Source organism: Aythya fuligula, chromosome 2 (assembly GCF_009819795.1).
Source record: "Aythya fuligula isolate bAytFul2 chromosome 2, bAytFul2.pri, whole genome shotgun sequence".
NCBI lineage: Eukaryota > Metazoa > Chordata > Aves > Anseriformes > Anatidae > Aythya > Aythya fuligula.
In genome coordinates this window covers 43,645,088-43,668,306 of record NC_045560.1, presented here as the reverse complement: position 1 = coordinate 43,668,306, position 23,219 = coordinate 43,645,088, and the positions used below count along the sequence as shown (strand labels likewise).

Sequence of the window (23,219 nt, the reverse complement as noted above, 5' to 3'; positions counted from 1 at the left end):
TCCACGAAACCCTTAATGGGTTTGGAGAGCAAGAATCTACATTTAATAGTTTATTCAGACAGTGCATTAGATAAACACTATTAGGGGGTATTAGAAGAGATTCCAAATATCCCACGAGACACTGAGCATTGTTGCATTTTGCATAAAATGTTTATCAGCATGGAAGCTTATCTAGCAGCAAGCAAGTTCCCATCAACAGCACTGGCTGAGTAACTGATCAATAATTACACACTGCGAAGAGGAGAAGAACCTGAACAGCACTGAAGTGACAGGGATGTGGATATACCATTCCCAAGGCAAAACACAGAGCAGTTTTCAGGTCTCTGTGTTCATCGCTGTGTAAAATAAGCTTCAGATGGAAGACAGGATTCGCGAATAGTCCAGAAAAGACAACTGCTGATGCGTTAACTGTCAGCAAGGTAGCTGTAATTCAGGGTTACTCTGTAAAATTCAATTTCTCTACTGTTGCCAAAACATGCAAAAAGTTCTTTTGCAACTCCCTTAACTGAGCTAGAGAATATCTTCACCTACTCATTAAGTGACACAGCTCTTATATATATATTAAAAAGTTGTTTTTTACCCATATTGAAAGCTTCAGATTCCCAAATCTAAGTAGTAAGACAGTAATGTCAGACACTAACAATTTGCATCCACTTTAAAACACTCAAGAGTTTTCAAGCATTGCCCACCCAGCTCAGAAGGATTATCAAAAGGTGAGGCTGGAACAGGAAGATCACTGTAAAAATGACAATAGCACTTCAGGGCCTTCCCACAGGGGCTCTGTGTATGGCTCAGCCTACAAAAAGCTAAACATACCTTAGCCACATCAGCGCAAAGTCAGCTGAGTTATTTAAACTGCTTTTGAAGTTGTATAAATGCACTACGCAAACCTGGTGCTCACCCAATTTGTCTACTCTGATGTACAGACTATAACTTCTGCCAGAAAGCTAGTAATAAACTGGGGCAAGGAAGGGACAGCTGCATGACCTCAAAAGCATTACAGCCTTTTTCAGACGTGACAGTCATCTCCTGGCTGAATTTCTAGTCGTCTCCAAAAACTATGAACTAAATTACAGCTCTCTATAGATTGTGTGTGTGAGTTTTCATAGCAGTCTGCAGCTTTTAAAAATCCAGAACATGTGCATTTCCACCCTTACTTCCAGAGGGCCTTTGTTTGATATAACTTAGACATTGAACTGATTGAAGCAAAAAATGAACTCACTGAAGAAGCTGCCCAACTGTTGTAATTGTGACTGTCCAGTTCTTTGGTAACTGAAGATGCATCTACAATGGCAGCAATGAGGTACAAAATGAAGGCACTCCCATTAAAGCACAGACCCTGTTGAAAAACAAAATAAAATTAGCAATTCATATGACAAAGCATTTGTCACCATTTTCTGTTGAGACATTACAAAGCTCTCCTCTGAAACATAACATGCACATGTGATGTACACACAAAATGTGTTTCTTAATGATTTTACCTTCTTTCAAGTTTCCATCTGTAAGATTAGATTTTAACTGCTCATTTTTAACATTTGTAAATATTAATGCATGGTTTGGACCAACTGCTCTCTCCATCACACTAAATCCAGAAAGGTTTAGTTTAAACAAAAAGTTTAGTTTAAAAGTTTAGTTTAAAGTGGGTGTGCAGTGATTTTCCAAAAGTCAAAATAGAAACACAGTTTGGTTACCACAATCTAGATGTTAAGCAGTAAGAATATGACACTATATGGTAAAAGAAAAGCAAAGAAAAAAAGAAAAAAGAAAAAAAGAAAAACAAAGAAAAACAAAGGAAAAGGAAAAGGAAAAGGAAAAGGAAAAGGAAAAGGAAGAGGAAGAGGAAGAGGAAAAAGAGGGAAAGGGATAGGGAAGGGGATGGGGAAAGGGAAAGGGAAAGGGAAAGGGAAAGGGAAAGGGAAAGGGAAAGGGAAAGGGAAAGGGAAAGGGAAAGGGGAAGGGGAAGGGGAAGGGGAAGGGGAAGGGGAAGGGGAAGGGGAAGGGGAAGGGGAAGGGGAAGGGGAAGGGGAAGGGGAAGGGGAAGGGGAGGGAAGGGAAGGGAAGGGAAGGGAAGGGAAGGGAAGGGAAGGGAAGGGAAGGGAAGGGAAGGGAAGGGAAGGGAAGGGAAGGGAAGGGAAGGGAAGGGAAGGGAAGGGAAGGGAAGGGAAGGGAAGGGAAGGGAAGGGAAGGGAAGGGAAGGGAAGGGAAGGGAAGGGAAGGGAAGGGAAGGGAAGGGAAGGGAAGGGAAGGGAAGGGAAGGGAAGGGAAGGGAAGAAAACTACAATTTGATTACATTTCTAATCTATAAAAAAATATGCTGTCAGAATGAATGGTTCCTGGCCATATGAAGAATATTTATGATGCTTCCAAAACTTTGTTTTTGCTTTTGAAGGAAATAAAGAGGGTATAATTTTTAGTCACTATTCTTAGTACCATTCAGTACTTTTCCCTTCTACCTGTTTCTGAGAGGAGAAAACGAACAAACAAACAAAAAAACAAACATAAAACCAAGGAGGAGAACAGTCTGAATGATGAAAAGACCCATCCATGGTAGATGCTACATTTTCTCTTCTAAGGAGCCGAGAAATGTCTCCAGGGATCTACGCTCATTACTACAAAAGAAGCAAAGCAGATAACATTGATCTCACACAACACTACAGAGAATGAACCAGAATGGTTTTGCATGTGAGAGAGAACAGAAAAGGAAAGGAGGCCGAAAGTCTGAGAAGAGGAAAGAGACAAAAAGGTATGAGGTGTTTTTTTTCTTTAAAGTAATTTTAATACTTTGACATTTACTTACTCACTGTTTTGTCATGGCTATAGGAAGTTCGTTCTTGTTTTTAAAAAAATCCCCTAAAACTCCCCCCTGCTGCTTGTCTAAGGCATATGAATTTGGCCATAAAATACACTTCTAGTTCACAGGTGCTGTATTTAAGTGGAATACCCCTGACACTCTTTGCACCTCGTTACAATTGCATGAATTAATAACCATCAATTTAGACAAGGTCCTACTATTGTAGACGATCTGCTCCCTTCAGCTTCTGGGCCTGTCTTTGTACCCGAGCATCACGCAAATATCATAACCCTTCAATCTGGTGTCCCAGTTGTCTCCAAGCCTTGCCAGACTGGTGCAGCTCCAACTTACTAATTTCCATCGTGTGACCCAGCGGACGCTGGCAATACACATCAATTATTCAGTATTGAATTCACCAGGCAACAACTCTGGCACAATCCAAAAAGAAAAAAAGAAAGGGCGGGAGGGAGGGAGTCCAGTGCCGGAGAGTTCAGTTTGATTCATGAGCTCATTCATGAGTGGTATCTCACCTCTATCAGGTCATCTAATAAAACATGCTTTCTCTCCGTGTAAATCTCATCTCTCCTATCTAAGTATTAGGGTAATAAAATCTCAAACTGTCAATTTTAGGATAGGGTGCCAACAACTGGCAAGCACAACTTTCGCAAAGCACTGATTTTCGAACTTCAAATTTGATTGCCTGGAGTATTTGTTGTTGTTATTTTTAAATTTCCTGTTCCAAAAAGACTCAATTACCCTGGAAAGCTACAAATCCCTGCAATATCTTGTCATGTAGAAAAGGAAAAAAAGCACATAATTTTTTCGAAGTGCTGCTTTGGGAAATAACACTGCTGGGGAAGATGGAATGCAATGCAAGCTGATTGGGTCTTTACTGCCAATATATTACTCAAACCAAATGGTTCATGCTAAATTACCATCTGCTTCTTAAATTCAGATTTACCAGATTTTAAAAGCTTCCATTGATTGTTTTAGCAAAGAACTGGCATTATTAAGGAGAGTCAGTCCTGAAGCACATCCTTTGGGTTAATTTGCAGTAAAGTAACTGCATCTTAAGCAATTTGGTAATGTGCTTAACCTGCAAAAACTGAATTTATGACAAAGAAGTCCAGATGTAATTTTGGGTACTGCAGACAACCGGCACAGTTTGAGCTAAGTGTCGCCTAAGGAGGCAGAGCAATAACTAGCAGAGACTGATACTTTGGGAAATGGGGGGGAGGTGGGTATAAACTCACTCAAAAGGGGTGTGTCCGTCCTGCCCCCTTCAATGAAGACATTAACAACATCTCTCTGAAAAGAGGCCCAGTGTTACTCTTGGCCAGCCAGGAGTAGCAGAAATTCATTTCACAGGCTGCTCCCAATAGCTCTTTTAATACCCTAGGGCGAACCAAGCTGAAATGCAAGCATCTTTGATTGGTTTTGCATTTATTTTCTCTTTGTATTATCTTTTACTATAAAGGGAGTCTACCTTTTGGATCCACATTTGGGTGATCTTATCTACAATACATTTGGAACTCAGAGCAAGAAATGCACTCAATTTCAAGTAGAAACAGATCAAAAACTCCAACTTGTCTACCTCATAGATCAGGGGCAACCCATTTACCTGCAGCGGTTGCCTGATGATATTGTTAAACTGATGAAAGAGGGGTAATAACTAAAATGGTATCCCAGTGGATACGAAAATGCTTTCTTTTTGAATGTACTTACATCTAATGGATGGGGGAGGGACACCACCTTTAAACGTATCCAGACACATTACTGCTGTAATTGAAATAACCCAACATTTCTATAGCACTGTTATAGCCTTAATGGTAATTGCCGGTCATGAAACTTGAAAACAGAGAAGCTGTCTGAACAGAATCCTGCTTGTTCTTATTAGTAATTGCTATAGCTGGCTATTTATTACAAAAACAAATGGGAAGGTGAGAAGTGTGTTCAATTTTAGTCACATACACAGTATAGATGATAACAAGCTGTTTGCAACACAGAAGTCAAATATATTTTTTCCATAAAACTAACAGAATTCTCATTAGTAGTCTTTAGCTAGTCAGGAGAAAAAAAAAAAAAAAAAAAGCATTTAATTGTATCAGACAAATGCAAAACCAAATTTATATTAATTCTTGGATGGGTAACAAATAGCAGTTGGCTTATGTGACAATGACTTTGAGGATCTACTGCCCTGAACACCAACATGTTATGAAAATCATGTAAAAATATACTGCTGCCATGTATAGCTAGCAGGGTTTGTTCAAACCACAAAACTTGGATCTGAATTTCAAGGGCCTGTGAAATTTTTCTCTGTAATTACCTTACTTGTTTATCTAATCTTCATTAAGTCTTGAGCTAAAAGCGAAGGATCACATGGCATGTATTTTACATATATATATATAATACTAATAACTTGCAGCACCATTTTCACTGTAGGCCAAATACTGCTAGCTCTGAACCACGTTCTCTTTTGATTTAGCAGAGGAAGACTCATGCTTTAAGATCCATGGTCCCATTTCCAATTCATGGTGTTGACTCAAGTAGAGATTTCTACTGTTTAAGCCATATGGCTGGATCTGTTAGCTCAGAGGCAGCTACAGCCTCATGGAGTGTAATCGCTACAGGGAGCAAAAAAGGCTGTGCATAAATATGAGTCACACACAGGCTATTAAAAATCAAGTCACTGGATCAACCGATGAACAAAAAGGTGAAACATCATAGGGAGAGTGTTTTAAAAGGGTAGTAGTGTCTGGGTAGTAGGAAGGTTAGACACGGCAGGTGTGCAGACACAAAGAAAGTAGGGAAAAATTGCAAAAAGCACCAGTGCAATTGGTTAACTACAGCTGTAGAAAGCATCAGTATTTTATTCTCTTCATAACACAGCAAAGCTGAAACAACAAAGAACAGGTTTATTTACCACCGTGGTCCATGGCACCTGTGGGATCCTGGTGTAGGTCATGGTCATGTAGATGATCAGAAAGAAGACAGTGAGAACCCAGTAAAACACAGCCACAAACATCACCCAGCCAAAGGCTGGATATAAAAAATACTCAGTTCCAGCAATCAGCGTCCACACCAGCAGCCCTAATACCTGCAAAAGTTATGGAGAAGAAAGAAAACTGTTACACGGTCTTAGACCTCACACATTTGTTCTGGGTCAAATAACAATGCTCCTGCCATTCAGATAACCATTTAATGAGCTGAGCTGGGGTGCTATACCGACATAGTACTAATCTAGCAAAAAAAGAACAAATAAAAGTGTTTTTGCTGTGGCAGGATGTCACAAAGAGAAACACCTTTCACTATTATGGAGCCATAGCTGTGGCAGTTTTATAGCTAGCTCTCAAAAAGATCTCTCATTATAGATAATATAAAAAATATTATAAAGACATCACAGTGAATTGTGTTTGAATACTAGCCTACTAGCTTACGTGCAGGAAGGTAAGTAGTAGGATTTTGCAGTCAGCAAAGTCACTTTAGAAACAGAAGGCTGTGAAGTACCACTGGGGTCTCCAGGTGCCACCTGCCACAATCATGGGTAACTGAGCAGTTGGGTCCAGGTCAAAACAGTCCATAAAACACGTGCTCTGTGGTCTGTCAGGCACCAGGGATACAAATCAACTCCCAAGACCTTATAATAAAGGCAGTAGTGAAATATCCCAGGTCAGGCTGGGAATATCACCGCTTTCCACAGTTCTCAAAACATCTCCCAGGTGACCTGACCATCAGAAGCAGACAAGAACCCACACTCAAGCAATTCCTAGCCCACAAGTCTGGGGGGAAAAAAAAAAAAATCCAACAAAAAACACCTCCCGCATGATCCTGAATCTGGCAATCTGTTCACAACCAAGTCATGAACAAAATACATCAGCCAGGGATTTTAACAGAGTCTCCCCAGTTTCTCCAGCCTTAGCTGATCTCCAGTGCATCAAGGGGGATGGGGAGCAAACAAGACAGAAGCCACGTAGATATGCCAAGGGGAGAAAAGTTGTGTGTTTTACAGGTTTTCCAGCAATTATAAAATCTTAATTTTAAAAAGAAAGGACTATTTTATACCTTTCATATATATATAGGTTTATATAAATATTTAGAAAGCACTTTTGTGGTGCAACCCACTTATTGAACAGACAACAGCCATAGCGGGACAGACTGGAGAACCTTCTACCCCAAGACCCTGTCTCCAGCAGTAGTTAATAACAGCTGCCTGAAGAAGTATATAACAATAAATCACTCAACAGCAATATTTCTTGGTCTTTAGTGTGTAATCACTGACGATAAATCTCAAAACAATACATGCAAGACAAAACTCTCCTGCTAAACAGAAGATTACTGTAATTCACCCTGATAACTTTCAGCAGCTGATACCTACTTATTTTGCCTTCATTTCCCCTTCCAAATTGTCACCCAAACAAAATTCAGCCCTCAAATTGTTGTCTCGTGTATTCACAGGGTATTCCCTTGTATTATTTGTACATTCATCCACATCTGCGCCATGCATACATACAAAGCACCACAAAAAGCTCCACTTTTTTTTTTCAAGTATTTTCGTCTTTTAATAGAAATAATAATGGTCTTTCTAAGGTCAGTTTTTCACCATTTTCCCCACTGCAGCCATTCCTGTTGAGTAAGACTAACAATTCCCAGTGCTTGCAGCACACCAGGGGAGGGCAGCATTGCTTCACAGGAATGGTTCAGATAGTTCAATAGTTATATAGATTTAAAATAGGCTCTTTCTCTTTTAATAGAAAGTTACTGTCTCAGCAATGCTTCTGCTAGTTCACTCTAATTCTAGTCCCAACCACATTTTACTAATAGTAGCAATTCAGTTAATAATGCCTTAAATTGCACAGACTACACATGATTAGATTAAAAAACAACTCAAGTTTTAGTGCAACAACTGCTTTCAGAATATACGATCTGGAGAGACCATTGAGTTCGCAAAACGCCCTTTTCTTAGGATACAAAGTTGCTTTCTGATGTGTCCATCCACATTAATCTACATTTAAATTCATCACCCATAGATTAAATCAATGAATAATTGGACTCAGCAAATTCAAAGAGGGATTTATCCTCAATCCAAGTGTCTGGTACAATACCATCAAAGGAAACCTGGGAGAAGAGACAAAGGAAACAAAGAAATGAAGCATCATTAAACGCCCACGGACAACAGTGCGCTATTTGAGAGAGCTTTTAAAAATAGCCAGATTTTTTTTTAATAAAAAGCGCAAGACTATGAAAAATGCTTATGCTAAATTCAACCCAAACGAGATTGATAAGAACATCTCAGCTTATACAATGGGTTATTTCTGAGAACAGCAAAAACTTCACAAGCAGCAAGTTCTTACAGCCAAGAAGGACAATTTTGAAGGTACAGGAGCCCACCAACCTTACATAACCACACAGTGAAGCCGGCTAGGCATGAACTAGAGCATTGGTATTCTCACTGTTAACTGTTTTTTCCCCAGTAATATTCTAACGTGCTATTACCATCTCTCCTTGAAGACCATTTTAATACACAAACGGCCATATATCTTGCATGCAGTCCGAAGAATTGCTTTTAATGCGTGTTTTTAGCTAGCCCATATAAATGGCAGAACAATTTATCTAAGCACCGTGGACGTTTCAGATTTATATTCTTAACCAGTTCCTGGTTCGTATGCATCGTAACTTTGATGGGTTGCAGATTAGAGTGCGTCTGACATTTTCGGTTAGAGCCAGACACTCTCACTGCACATTACCGGAGCTGACAAGCTGAAATAATATTTCACGTTTCTTGATTAGACCTGAAAAGGTCAGAGCAGCTCATGGTCAACAATTCACTCTGTGCATAGTTAAACAATATGGCGAATGGTTTTATTGCGCATGTTTACATCGGCAATAAATTGATTTAAAGTTCACGCCGGCCAACAGCATCTACCAAATATCTAAGGAATCAAAGGAACATGGACAGCTAGACAAGTCTTTCATTATCAGCTTGTCTTTTCAGCACCTTAAGTACGGAGATAGCTTGGGATGTGTTAAAGCCCGTCTCCTAATATTTTGACTGCCCCTTGCATTATGTTTACTGTTCAACAGATCAGGTACAAACTGCATGGCACTGGTGCATCTGCTGGAGCCAAGAGCACCACTTCTCCTGATGACTTGATAACAAACCTCCCTGCTGGGAACAACTGGCCTATGGCTATATTTAAATGCCATCTCAGTGAGCTTCTGGCGTACAGGAGATGGCACATAAGTGATAGGTATGCAATGCTGTAAAGCGAAGACCAGCAGCTGAATACCTGGGGAGTGCTCACAGGCATCCATGTGTACAGAAGCACACAGCTTGCTTCAGGACTTCAGATGGAGAAAGCTCTGCTCAGGAACTGGAAAAGGCCTGTAGCTCATCATACTACATAAATCTAATGATGTGTATTGGTAATAGCCAAGTATTTTGATCTGAACTTATGAGCAAGTCGGAATATTCTTATTGAGAATTACAGGAACACAACATGATCCTGTCTGAAATGACTCTGAGAAAGGGAAGAAAAAACGCCAAGGAGAGAAGAAATAATACTTGTGGTAGTTACTGAAAGGGGGGCTGGCTCATCAGACTGTAAGGGTCCAGTTCTTCAAGTCAGGTATGGATTTCACTCACCAGTAAATCATAAAGGCAGGCAGTTTTCCCTTGTTTATTGCAGTCTATGATTTTACCTCGGACATCTATTCTGTGATCACTTGGCTGCCACTTGATCAGGTACCTCCATTACCAGACTGCATTAATATGCCAAAGGTACTAATGCATACTTCAGCAGTTGGCAGATACCGTAAAAAGGAAATAACTTGGTAGCAGCGTCCGATATTATTGAGCGGGCAAGTTTAAAATTAGATGCTTAATTGCGTATTCAAACCCTTAAATAAGTGCCATATTTTTTTCTGCAATGCTGAGAACTTCAGAAGTATCAGACTACTTTAAAAAGAAAGGCTTTGTTGCCTTGTAGATGAGATAGATCTTGTCTCGTGTTGCTGGTGCAAACGAGCAGGTACGAAAGCAGGTGTTGAGCTTGGATCTGTCTACTCAGTTTTGCTTTCAGAAGTAGCTTGAAAATTGCAGAACTAAAACCGTACTTGCAAACTATATTTAAAACGCCTGTGATATATTCCGTGACTCCTCTCCAGTGACGTTAACGTTACAAAAACTGCAGCATTCATCCTGCCTGGTTAACTCAGCAACACAGTTAAAGATGTTTATGCATCCCTTTCAAAGGAAAAAGAAGTCTCTTTGTGGCAGAACTGACAGGGAATAAAACCCAAGGCTCATCTAGCTTCATGAAATAAAAACTTTTTGGCATGTTTGCCTCGAGCTTTTCATATTCTTTATCCTAAAGACGCTTCCCAGGACCGTTTCAGCTAACTGTATGCATAAGTATTACAGGATTTATACAGTGTTGCTACTGGCATAGATGGAAATCATGGTAGAAAGAGACCAGAAGAGCTGTGCATTTGCAGAAACAGTTGTCTCCTGTATTCAGGGACCTAACCATGGACGGGCTCCAGCACGACATCTTGCATCTCCTTCCAAAGGAAGCAGATTTACTACAAGAAGAAAGAGAGACCACTCTAAATTATTGCACATCTTTATTTCACTATTAAATCACCAGTCAGGAGCTACCTCAGCAGCAGCACACGCAGCCTATGAAGGTCTCAGCCTCCATCCTTTTCTTCCCTTGGTTGCCCTCTGCCTGCAAAAAATCCCAGGGGGTCTACTGTGGGCTGGGAGAGCACAAAAATTTCACAGACATCAAAATGTAGGCTCTGATACCACGAACCAAAATATCCAGGAAGGGAGATAGAGGGAATAGATACTTAAAAAATAAAAAGGTGAAAAAGTGGCATTCCTTTTCTATTGTGCCAGGACCAGGACATGACCAGGACAGGCAGCTGTAGTAACAGGAAGATTTATTTGCCCTATGTTTGACAGATACAGAATGATATTTTCTTCCAGCCAAGATGAAATGGAGTAAAATGTTTGCAATGCATTTAAATACTCTCTTTAATTGGAGTTTTTGAGCTCCCATACATGCTGTTAGTACACGAAGGGATATCCACCGATTTCACCGTCTGTCACTAGAGGGAGCACAGCCATTGCTTTTTCTGAAAAATATTTTAAAAGCTCTAGCACCATCAGCGAGAGTGGGAGTTTTATTTCCTCACACAAGAATCACCTGCCAGGAGAGAAAGGTGGAGGGGGAAGACAGAGAGCAACCTGCCGAAATAACCCCGATGGCCCTGTAATGCCAGAGGGGCGATTTGCACACAATGCTGAAACCTCACAGATTGAAAGGGTTGGAAGGATTTGGAAGGATTCAAATTTGGGTTTCTATTAATGCTCAGTGAAGATGCAAAGACAAATCAATTCAAAAGAGATCTCTCAGCTACAGTTTCTAGAAATGCCAGATCCTTCCTGAACTATCTTTGAAATTTCACGGGCCGTGTTAATTAACGTACTCTGTATTAATTTAAGCAATGCATTGTCTTAGACCTCTGTGTCTCTTCCCCAGTTGCAAATACTTTTTTGACATGAAACACTACAACAACTTGGAATAAAAATGTGCAAAATTCAGCACTTTTTACTTTCATAGAATTTCTGAACACTGTCTGAACATTTCTGAAACTCTTTTAAAGCAGTTTCAGCATCGAATCTGCTCGCTAGTCTTCTAACTTTCTGTCACACTCTTGGCTCCATGGCAGCAAGCACCCCTCATGAAAGGCCAAACATAAGAGCTTGAAATGCTGGCAATGCTCACCGTTACTTGAAAGGAGAAATCTCCCACAGAACTGTTATTGAGAACAGCTTTCACTTGAGAGGAAACTACTGGAAGCATCAAGTGTCCAAGCCTACTCCAGCAGTATGCCTTCTCGACAGAGAGAGTGACCTCTTTTTCTCAGGAGTTTAGTCCAAATCCTACTACAGGCCACACAGAAAAACCTTCTGACCCAGGCTTGAAATTGTTTAACCTCACACCCACTGACAGATTATTTCATTCCAGAGGGAGGACGCCTATCTTACAGTGAGAACTCAGACCATGTCCTTCAAGAGCTGACAGAGTCCTCCAGTGCCTTTCCCACAGCTCCAAGGATCAGAGAAGTCCTCCCACAATGACCTCAGTTCCCCAGAAAAGAGCCCAAAAGTGCCTTCGTGTGTAGTACCAGGCCAGGCCTCTCCACAACTGCGTCAGTAGAGAAGAGCCAGTCCTGGAGCACCAAGTTGCAAACTTACTTTTCTGATCAGAAAGGGTGTGCAATGCTGCAGTGCTGCCTGGGCACAAAATCATACCTCAGCGAAAGGCAGTAGCACACCCCAGTTTCGTGTTGACTTAAGGAGTCTACCGGCAGCTCGGATGAATAAATCACAAAGGCATTCCTCTTCTCGCCTCCACGGCTGATGCCACTGACTCCACCGCAACTCATACGTGAGGAGTCTTCTGAGATCCAGTGCTCCGGCTCACTGAAGTCAAAAGCTTATAAAAATATCTCAGGGGTGGGAGGGAGTAAAGAAATCATCCTGTCCGTCCCAGCAGCATATTATGATGTTAAGCCCTTGCTTCACCTGAGAAACAGGCGTGGAATGTGTGAGACTGGAGCTAACACGAGTAACAGGCCAAAAAGACAAAGCTTCGATTAAAACAACCAAAGATGTTTTCTGGAAAACACAGGGTGTCCCATCACCCGTCAAAATCAAGGTGTAGCGAAAGGCTCCTGCAAGGAAAGAAATGTAAGGCCGAAAAAAGATAACTCCAATTTTGTATTTGAGGCCGAAGGAGGATATGATGGAAGCCTGCAGAATGGTGGGTGGCATAGAGAAGGGAGTAAGGGCTGGATTAGGCTTCACAATGCAAGAAGCATCCAATTAAACTATCAGGCAGAAAGCTGGAAAACAAGCAGAAGTGAGTGGTAATGAAAATAAAATAAATAAAATAAAATAAAATAAAATAAAATAAAATAAAATAAAATAAAATAAAATAAAATAAAATAAAATAAAATAAAATAAAATAAAATAAAATAAACAATGCATAACCAAATTACAGAATTCATTGCTACGGCATGTCAAGGAAACCAGGAATATAAGAGGTTTAAAAAATATCCCACCAGGCCCTGGAAGACAGATCAGCCCATGGCTATGACCTATATACATGACAGACAACAGGCAGCCTTCAGCTCTGGAAATCCCTACATGTGCAACTTGCCCGAAGCCCTAAAGCTACAGCAAGGATGGCTCTTGCTCTGTGTGCCCTCCTTCTTACGCTTTTCTCCGGATTTTCAATATTTGTCGCTAACAGAGGCAGAATGCTGGATGAAAGGGGCTGCTGAGCCAATCCATCACAACCACCGTGACCAGCTAATGGCTTTAACTGGCCTCGCCTTCCTGCAGGAGACCCTGGAAACTGAGCACTGGAAGCTGCAAAAGTGTTAATGGGATAGGATGGATCAGGTGCAGGCCACAGCAATATACCACCGCTTGTTTCTAAAGCAGAGCTGCGAGGAACAGGCTCACGCCACGGCGAAGAAAGCGGCTTGAATGATATCGTTATGAAATCTATCTTCTCAGCAGAGCAGTGGTTGATCATTAACAGGTCATGAAAATGTGTACAAAGCATAAAGATTGGTCCGTGTCCCAGGGCACTTTCCACATTAAGTGCTTTTAGGTTTTCGTGGGCTGCATTCAGAGCACACATCTGTTTACCGACGGCTTCCCGATGCCTGTAAATTCGAGCTTAATGCTCGTGTTTTGCCTGAGGAGCTGCGCACACAGAGACATTTATATCGGCAGTGCACTTCGCTGTGCATTACACATATTAGCGCGTTATACCCTCGCTAGCCATCACTTTATCTCCCTAAGCAGAAGACACACCCTGGCCTTTGCCCGTACTGTTCCTTTACCTGACAAAAGTACATTTTATGCAGAAGACAGAGTGATGGGTCCTTCCCAGGTCAGTCAGGAGAAAGATCTGGGATCAGCCTCTGTCCTCAAACACCCGGAGCTGCTGCAGCTGACTGGGAACACGCTGGTTCCTGCTATCAGCTCCTCCATCGGTGGCACAGTTAAACGTAAAAATAAAGAGGGGCGGTGCAAAAAATCGCCGCAGACAAACAGCCTGCACAAGAAAAGCACTTAACTGGTTCTTGGGAAGGTCATTTAGTGCAACAGGGGGAAGGCAATGACCTCCACCTCCTCTAAACCTGACCTCAGCCAAGGAGACCGCCCGGCCTCTTCTCCAACAGCGGTGACAGATGTGAATTAAAGGGAAGCTGCTGCTCCCTTTTCCTGCATGGCAGGGGTTACTCCCACCACCTCGCATTTCCACAAGAAACACCTTGCTATTGTGCAGCAACGCTGCTGATTTCAAATTCACCTTTTACTGCCTCCACAGCTTCCTGACAGCGTCAGGAGAAGTAAGTGGTGCTGCTACGGCCAACGCCGTGGGCTGCAGCTGATGGTGTTGTGGGTCCAGGCATTGTTCACTTGAATTCCTGCTGGGCTTTGCTCTTTGGCAGCAGGCAGGGAACATGGAAAGTAAGAGTTTGTTAGATCCAAACACAAAATGATCTGCTTTTTACAGGTACTCTCTGAGGCAATTTCACTTAGCGCTGTTTCCGAGGATGAACTTCAAAATTACAAAGCAAAATAGTCACACACAAACACATGTTAGATGGGATAAATGTTTCTCTGTGTTTCCTAACAGTTGCTTTTGTGCAGCCTCTAGATGTGCTTTTTAGGAAAAAATACTCTTGAAGATCCAATACAACCACCTTTAGTTTTAAAACTAGCAAATAAATTCCATATTTTGTTCTTTTTTTCTCTTAAAACCCTTGCCATAAATCATCAAAACAGGCAAATCAAGGTTAAATGTTCCTGTATTTAACATGCAAATATGAATGCACTTGTAAAGGTTGTAGCTGATTTCTCTGAGGAGTAACATTCACAAACAGGTCATTTGAATAGTCCTGGCCCCATACAGGCAGTACAGATGCAAAAATACAGCCCATGTGACCCATGAATGAGACACACGAGTAATTCATTGAGCTGGTTTCTTCATGAGTTCTATCACCAAAACCATATGATGCCCGATTTCAATTTTAAAATATCCCCATTCATTTAAAAATTAAACAAACAGGGAAAACATACTGGCTTTTTTTTTTTTTAAATTCTTATTTTGAGATTTGAAGTTGAGGTTTGGACAAGGGAAGCAATCTCTATGGATACCAAATTTCCTATCTCTGCTTGAGACAGAAGGGGGTTCGGGAGCACAGCTGCAGTTGTACCTGTGGGATTGGGTTTGTGCCCCCCAACCCAGTAGTTTTTGGGTTAGGGTTTTTGGAGAACAAGCTGAGCATACCACCTTTCTTTTGTGCAAAATTAGTGCTTTTTAACATTGGTTCACAAAGATACGGTATTTTTTTCTGAGAAGGGCTGCAAACTGTCACCTCAAGTAGAGGATGTATTTCTGGAGGTAAAGACCATGGTGCAGTCCTAGTGCTCTGGATATAATTTCTCCTTGATGATGCACAAACTGTGAGTGTGCAGGTTTAACCTACTGCATACCTTGAATACACGCTTATCCCTGATACTGTTAGGCAGTGACACCGCTTTCAGAGAAAAATTAGAAAGAAAGACTATCAGCTTCAGTAATCTCTAGCTGCCACAAATCTCCTTTTCTTTCTTATCATGATTTAAACAGGAAAAGCTCAAAAGTGAAGTCTGAGCTTCAAAGATACACAGTCATATGTGTCTGGCTGAATGTGTTTTCCCCAGTATGGCTATTAATATCTGTTATTATTATCACTACAAGCACCATTGTTTCTTAATGAACTTAATGGTAGGAGGGTTTGCTATTTTGTTTTAATGCATTCGTATAAATGAAAAGATGTTTGACTTACCATTAGGTTCTACATTGATCTCACCTCTTCTAGCTACATACAGAATTCTCCTTTGGAAGAAGTTTTATAGTACTCTATCTTCCTTTCTCCCCACAAAGATTTCAGGCTCCTGGGGGTAGAAAAATACTGGTTTCTCAATAGACTGCAATGATTTGTACGAGTTATTTTTAAGAATCGGAGCATGTGTACATGCTGAACACACCCATCCACAAAGAGAGTCATTCTGCCATCATTTGTACATTAATAAGGTGAACTATTTTTAAAAGAGAATTCCTAGCCATGGTTACTCATGAATTATGACTGATTATTTATGTAGTGAACTTTGTTTAAACGCTGTCTACGTTCTTCAAGAGAACAATGCTGTGTACAGCTGCTTTTTTAATAATGTCACCATCTCTTTGTTGCTATTTTTACATTTCCATCTTCCTGTTAGGCCATGTAAATAGGGATGCCTATAATTAGCGGACGCACTGTATTGTTTCACAAATCTCTGCTGCTACATTACAGCAAAAAACTCATTACTTCTTTGGGAATAACTTTTATTTTACTCTATACTTACAATACAAAGTCATCAAGCTAGGCATGGTAGAATGGGAAAAACAAAGAGAATATCTAATAGAAAAGCCTATTGCTGCATTCTACTTCCATTTAAAGATGAGTAAAACATTAAATGCTCATTCTATTTTTTTTTAGACTGAAAATATCTTTTCATTTCCAGCTGAACACACAGAAATTGGCTTTGTAGAATACAAAATTTTTGCTCCCCGTAAGAGGAAGCCTTCCAGTCATCAAAGGTTGAAGCAGCTCGCCTCGCCTGACAAACAGAAGACATATGAAAATGAGACTGCATCCAGATCTGTTGTTGTCTGCCTATCTAGAAGCTTATTGTACCTCTTGGCTACTTCAATATCTAGTCCCATACATAAAAGTTCAACCCCAGGAACCATTATGCACATTTTGGGTAAAGATTACGGATTTCACAAAGAATAATTCTCACCTCGTAGCAGTACATCATTCATGGGAAAATCTTTTTTCTGATCTGGCAAACTTGTTTTCCTTCTCGAATACATTTTGCAGTTAATGTAACAACAACAAAGAATGTCTGTAAATATCTTACATTTGCATATAGTTTTCTGGAGGCATTTGTGTACACAGACTTCACAGTCAGAAAGGCCCCTTTTGGCCACATGGGCAATCGTGCAAATGCTTCAACCTACAGAGTGCTTTTTGGATAGAGAGGACATCTTGGTGTAGATGTTTAGCATGTGAAGGGATTCACCTTGTTTCTACATAAACTGCCATGATGCCAATTGCTCTGGTTGCTGAAAACCTTGGCTTCACTTCTAATCTCAATTCATCTGAAGTCAGCTTTCAGATGTCCTTTTCTCAAACCTCCATTTGTCACCGCTGTATTAAAGATTGTACTAAAAGTTGTGTTTAAAATTGTTGACAAAACACAACTGATGAAGAGAGAAACATAAATATTTGTGTGTTTTCTTTAGTAGCAGTATGAGGGATTTACTTTGAAGGAAGCAGCACCAGGGCTAGTAGAGAATTTTCACTAGAGACCTATTTAAGAGCTGTTACCACTGTTCCACAATTAATATTTGCAGAGCAGTTTTGGGTGAAAAAGCAATTTTTAGATGAAGGATTGTACACAAGCGAAAATATTAATGCCAAGGGAAGAAAATCAGCTGGACAAACAAGTAACAGACACTGTGGATGAGATATACTTTTAGACCACTGCTTGTCATCATGCTCCATAACTTTGTATTTTTAAGGTTCTGGAGAAAAAAGCCCACAAGCTTGAAGGACTTCCCACAACCAGGCAGCTTTTTGTGATGAATACTCAAGTGGTGCATGCAGCATAAGAGAACAAAGTAAAAAGCTCCATGGGATACCTGACACTTGAAATTCAAACTACCCAAGTCATAAATTAAGTATATATGCCTGCGTGTGAGCCAGGGTATAATGTTCCCCAACTGCTTCAATGGGCCTTGTGTAAACAAAGAACAAAACAACTGGCTGCAAATGTCAGCTTTCTAATTCAAGCAAAACAAGCTTCCAATTAAGAAAAAAAATCAAGGCCTGAAGACACTGGCTTATTCAGGTTTAAATAGGTGAACAGAAGTGATTTAACGCCCCTCAGATGTCTGCTTTGCTTTTCTGTCAGAGGCTGCTGCCCTGCAAGAGCAGCTCCCAAAGCTGCTCCTGAACTACTGCACTCTGCTGCCCAGCATGGCCAAGGTAAACAAATCTCTGGCTTGGGTTATCACCATACCCTGAGCTGTGTGCTGCTGCGAACAGCAAGGCACGGAGACCTTTTCAGCTGTCTGCGCTGCAGAGCTACTGATCTGGAGTCAGAGCTTCTGAATTTGCCTCCTGGAGTACATAAAAACAGAAGTCAGGAAACAATCGAGAGGACAAGTCCTTCTCGGCTGCTGCTTTCACTGCAGGCATTTGTGCTTCTCTGTTCTCACAGGAGCCTTTGGGTTTTCATGCATATTCAACTCCATTTTTGCCTCTAAATCGTATTTTCCAATACAGCTCCCAGACTTCAGAACTGCTGCAAACTACAGGGGCTATGGATTAGTGGCTGTCATATGCCTGGAAGAGAAGCATTTAGAGCAATTCCAAGTCACAGTGGAAAGATATTCCCCACACATTTTCCTTCTAGCTCCTCTACAGGCATGGCACTTTCCTCTGGGAGACAAGCAGGTTGTTAGCCCGAAGAGCAGTACAACCCTCAAATTAATCTAGCAAAGGGGGCTCACCTCCCTCGCACAGACTGGAATTTTGTCCTAGAGAAGACAGGCAAACCTCAGCCTGAGCTCTGAACGTCAATCTAAAACACAAGCACTGCTTGCTCTTCATCTCACCCTACTGGGCTTGGTCCTCACCCCTTACAGAAGCGGAGTCAGAAGGCCAAGACATCTGGCTGTGTCTCAGGGCACGGCTTCATGCGTAGGCACAGGCTGAACTGTGGGGCAGAGAGGACAAGGTTATGGCCCTGCACACTGCCGACCTTCAGCAGGGCAGTGTGGCAGTCAGCCAGGCAGAGGGCAGTCACCCCGCCAGCCTTCAGCACCAAATTTCCAATCGCTTACCATCCATCAGCTGCCTCTGCTGTGCTCGGCTCACAGCTCGTCACGGGTTAAGGCAGCAGGACCTGTGCTGGGGTCAGGCACTGGCTGGGTGGAGGTGGTCATGACCTGGCGGTACCGATACCCAAAAAATGCAGCAACCGGCTCTGAAGGCTGTCTGCATTTGACCTGCAATTCAGAATCAGCAAGCGATGCAGCCTGCATGCCAAGTGTCAGGGGGAGAGCTGTACGTAGCACAGCAACAGCCAGGGAGCGAGGGGGTTACAGGGCTTGCTCTGGTCTAGGAGCAGGCTCCGTTCCCACCCAAACAGCTCTTCTAAAAAACTCTAAGCCTTTTCCTGTAGTTTTGTTTATAACATCCCCGATATATACAACCACCTAAGTGCTATTTACTTAGCTCACTTCCACACCTTTCCCCTTTCCCTCGTCCCAGATTGAGATCACAGCTTGCTAGCCAGGATTTTCAGCCGCCCTGGACCTCTGAGAGAGAGCGGGCAGAATGAAGAGGTGTTAGCAGCCTTTGTTCACATACTCTTTGCTGAGTATTTCAGCTATTTACCTCCCGCTCTGAAGTTCCTGTTTTCCCACTGAGGGGGAAGGGAAGGCCGGCAGCCCGCACAGCGACACCGCGGCATTTGGTTTAGAAAGCCTGCCTGCAGACAGGGATATTTAGTACGTTTTTCCCCAAAAGTTTCAAATAAAAAAAGGAAAATTCAAATTGAAGAGTGAAAATTCCTTAGAAAACTGGGGAAAAATAAAAATATATATATACACAAGTTGTATTTTGGAGATATCCCTTCCTTCAAGCTACCAACTATTCCTAAATGCACAGATGCTCACGTTGAAAACTCAGTCTGCTACGATGAACCACAGACAGACACATGATATAACTTCCTAGGCCACACATTACCTGTGTTAGTAAATAAAACCAAGGGAGCAGAAAGCAATTAGGCCACTTAAAACCATCACTAGGTGGGAGTTTTGCAAGTTCACACAAAAGGAAAAGGAAGAACACAGCGTGCACAGCGATTTGCTTTTGATACAGGAGAAAGCATATGTTGCTTGATAACCCAGTGATGAGGCAGGAAAGCCATGGGACACATTCATTTGTTGGTCTGGGACACGGTTGGATTGACTTCAGTGATGCTGAGCTGCTTTGAAGCCTAGGATCTAATAGCATCATGAAGTTACAGTGATGTGGATTAACAAAATAACTAATGCTTCATCACAGAGGAAGATGCTCACTCGTATTGTGGGGTACATGACAATCGGGGAGCTTTAAAGCACCACGTAAATTCCTCCTTTGACAGTAAGTACTCCACACAGAGGTACTGGAGAGGAAAGGCTTAAGGGAGGGGATTTCTTTCGCTAGACTAATCCACGGCGCTGGCAAAAGCAACAAGCTCTCCAGGAAAGCTCCTGGGCACATGCTTTTCTTCAGCACCGAGCGGAAGGAACAACGCAGCTGATCCTTCACCAGATGCTAACAAGTGGGTAGGAAATGAGGATCGGAAAGGAGTTGCTGTTTCTTAAGAGCCCAACAAACAATTCGAGTGCCGATCAGCGCGTACAACCTTCTGGGTAGCTCGGCTTTCATGTTGTTTTTGTGTCACGCCCGGGTCCGTTGGCATGCCTGGAGTCAGGGGAAAATCTAGGGCAGGTTTTAACAGTAAGAAGATCTGACTCACTATTACCTTCTCTTCATAACAACACCCTCTGTGTGCATTACATCTTAGTCTGATCTCATTCCCATCAACTCCTCTGGACCCCATCTGCACCTCTTCTCAGGTTCATCTTCTTGCTTATGCACATTGCCAATGTAACAGCGAGGGGAACAGCAGCAACCACAAGTCAGAATTATGTCTTCTTCTTCCAAAACGCTGCTCTCTACAATATCCTGTTTTAAACGAGACCCAAATTGAAGAGATCCTCCAGGAAAAAAAAAAAAAAAAAAGTTCAGTAGAAAACAGTTTTGAAGCGAAAATGACTTTGGGCGTAGTTCTGGGGCTTTTGGGGGCTTGCATTCCTCTATTCACTTTAGGAAGAAAATGAAAACTGAACGTAACCTAGCTTGGAGAATTCCACCTCATTTATTGCTGTGTACTCTGTTTAATTGTAACTTGACCTAGCAAAACACTTTCTAAGATTCCCCATCTCATCTTTAACACATTGCCTTGACTTGCTTACTTCAGGCAAACATTTGCTAGGTGATCCTCTCCTACTGCACAAAGAGAATGTCAAATTCCTTGTACAAGTGTCTGGTCATGTTTCACGATGGCCAAAGTCTAGAAGAAAATCCCCAAAGTGAACAAAATGCTTGGAAACCTTATTCTACATTCCTGTCCTTACTTTTGCTGAGAAGAGGAACAGGGAGAGTTCTTCAAATATACTGAACGGAATGAAGAAGATGTGATGAGTAACATGAAAAGCTGGTTATCATTATTCCACTCATTTAAAGTCTCACCATTCAACTATAGTGGTGTCTGTGTCACATTTTTAAAACTGTTTTTTATACATCTTTGCATGGAGGTCATAGTTCAAACAGAAGTCACACCACAAGAGCTCCCATCTCGTCAAGTGGCTCATTATCTCCTTCTTGCACACTGTCTTTTAAAGTGAAATGAATGCAAGAATTTACTCAAAACAGTAAGGATTCTGGTTTTCCAAAACTAAATGTAGTGTTTCTCAATGACAATTATATTTTCGCCCAGTAGGAATTTTATTTGGTATCCAGACTCTGACAATAGCCGAATTCCTACGCATTAGGACAAAAAACAACAACAACAACAACAATAATAATAATAATAATAATAATAATAATAATAAAGACTAATAATGTACTGATTTGTACTGTGCTGCATCTTAGTCATGCCATAGGGAAGAAGAAATATTTTTGTCTTGGAGGTCAACTATCAATCTACAACAGTACATAGCTGTTGTGACTGTACCGTACGTCCCAATGAACATTGTTTATGCATGCAGAGAGGCTTCAAAACAGAAATTCTAACAGAAATCCTACTTTTCCACATATCCCAGTTTCTGATATTGAAGAACTTGTTAGCCTTTTTCTAAAGTCTTCCCACAAGATAGTGGTAGGTCTGATGAAAACCAAGTCTGTCCAATCTGCCCAGTGCCTGGAGCATTTACGGCTAACTCAGCCAAAAGCATTTGGTTTACTCAAAAGAAAGCACCTTCAGCAATGCCAGAGCCAAACGTGCCACAATAATTCACCCACAGCCTCCTGATGAAGACCTTGGGAAGCAAACCTTCAGCACATTGCCCAAAGCTGCTGGGCAAGAGGGCTTGAAGGAATAATGGGACAAAAGCAAAACTTAAAGAACTTAAAAGAGTTACAAAATTAGGACAGGGACAAAGAGGCAGAGGAGTGAGTGAGCAAGAGGCAGGCACAAGTATTATGTTAAAATACCTTTCAGTGTGCAACACTGCAAGAAATAAAGTTCTTCATCCATCTTCATTGTATCCCTAGTAAATACAGTCTGTAATGACACGGCCACGTACTTTCCCCTTCTCCATACCACCACCTGCATGCAGCAACAGAACGGGTCGCAGCCCTCAGAATTGTAAAGACTGTAAATAAGGTCAAAAGTATCCACTTCTTGCCAAATTTTGCTGGAAAAATGCTTTTTTTCCCCTACAGTGCTTAACATGGCACTGTGTTTTGCCTCTTCAGAGCACAGCTCTTCCTGGCCTGGCTGCAACTGCAAATAATCATTTCTTTTGCCCCTCGGACCCAAAGTCAGAGGCCCGGAAAACAAGGAGAGAAGCGAGCACACTGGAAGGCCAGGCTTACTCGCCTCGTTTAGCATCACACAGGAAGACGGTGGAGATAAAAGTCAGATCTTCCAGGGAAGCTATTAGCCAGGAGAGCATCTTTTCTCATTGAATATTAAACTAAGACCAAATCGATGCAGATGCTTCAATTTGGGGTGTTTTTCCCTGCTGTGGATGAAGTAAAAATGCCATCCTCCCCTGTACATATCATGGCTGTGCCCTAAGCCTACAGAAGGCAATTGTGCATTTGTTTATGCCTTCAAACTACATCAGTGGTAACAGGCACCCAACCACAGTCACCTTCCCCTCAGCTGATCCTTGTCAGGCTCTGCCCTGCAGTTGGAGACAGCCAAGGCTGATTTTATCAGCTGAAGTGCCATTTTAAAGACACCTCGCAGAGGTCTGCCTTTTGTTGGAGGCTTCTTTTGTTTGCTCCCCTGCCCCCCGGTGTTTAATTCCTGCCTGCAGCACCCTCCATGTCTCTGTTTTTTGAGTTTCTCCCGTAGTTCCTCGTACTTCTCTCCAAACTGTTCAGCCTTGCTCAGCTGTTACCTGCTGCAGGAGCTGCGGCCTTGGCGAGAGCGCTATTGTTGAAGAAAAGGGATGAT

The 23,219-nt window shown here is 41.8% G+C and overlaps 1 protein-coding gene across 1 annotated transcript in view; it reads right to left on the bottom strand.

The window, feature by feature from the left end:
• CMTM8 (CKLF like MARVEL transmembrane domain containing 8) overlaps positions 1-23,219 on the bottom strand; it is a 56,834-nt gene that overhangs the window by 25,465 nt on the left and 8,150 nt on the right. Inside the window, exons 2-3 of the mRNA XM_032180688.1 lie at positions 5,715-5,888; positions 1,223-1,339 (exon numbers count right to left, since the gene is read on the bottom strand). Coding sequence (XP_032036579.1) covers positions 1,223-1,339; positions 5,715-5,888 — 291 coding nt within the window. The remainder of the gene's footprint in view (positions 1-1,222; positions 1,340-5,714; positions 5,889-23,219) is intronic.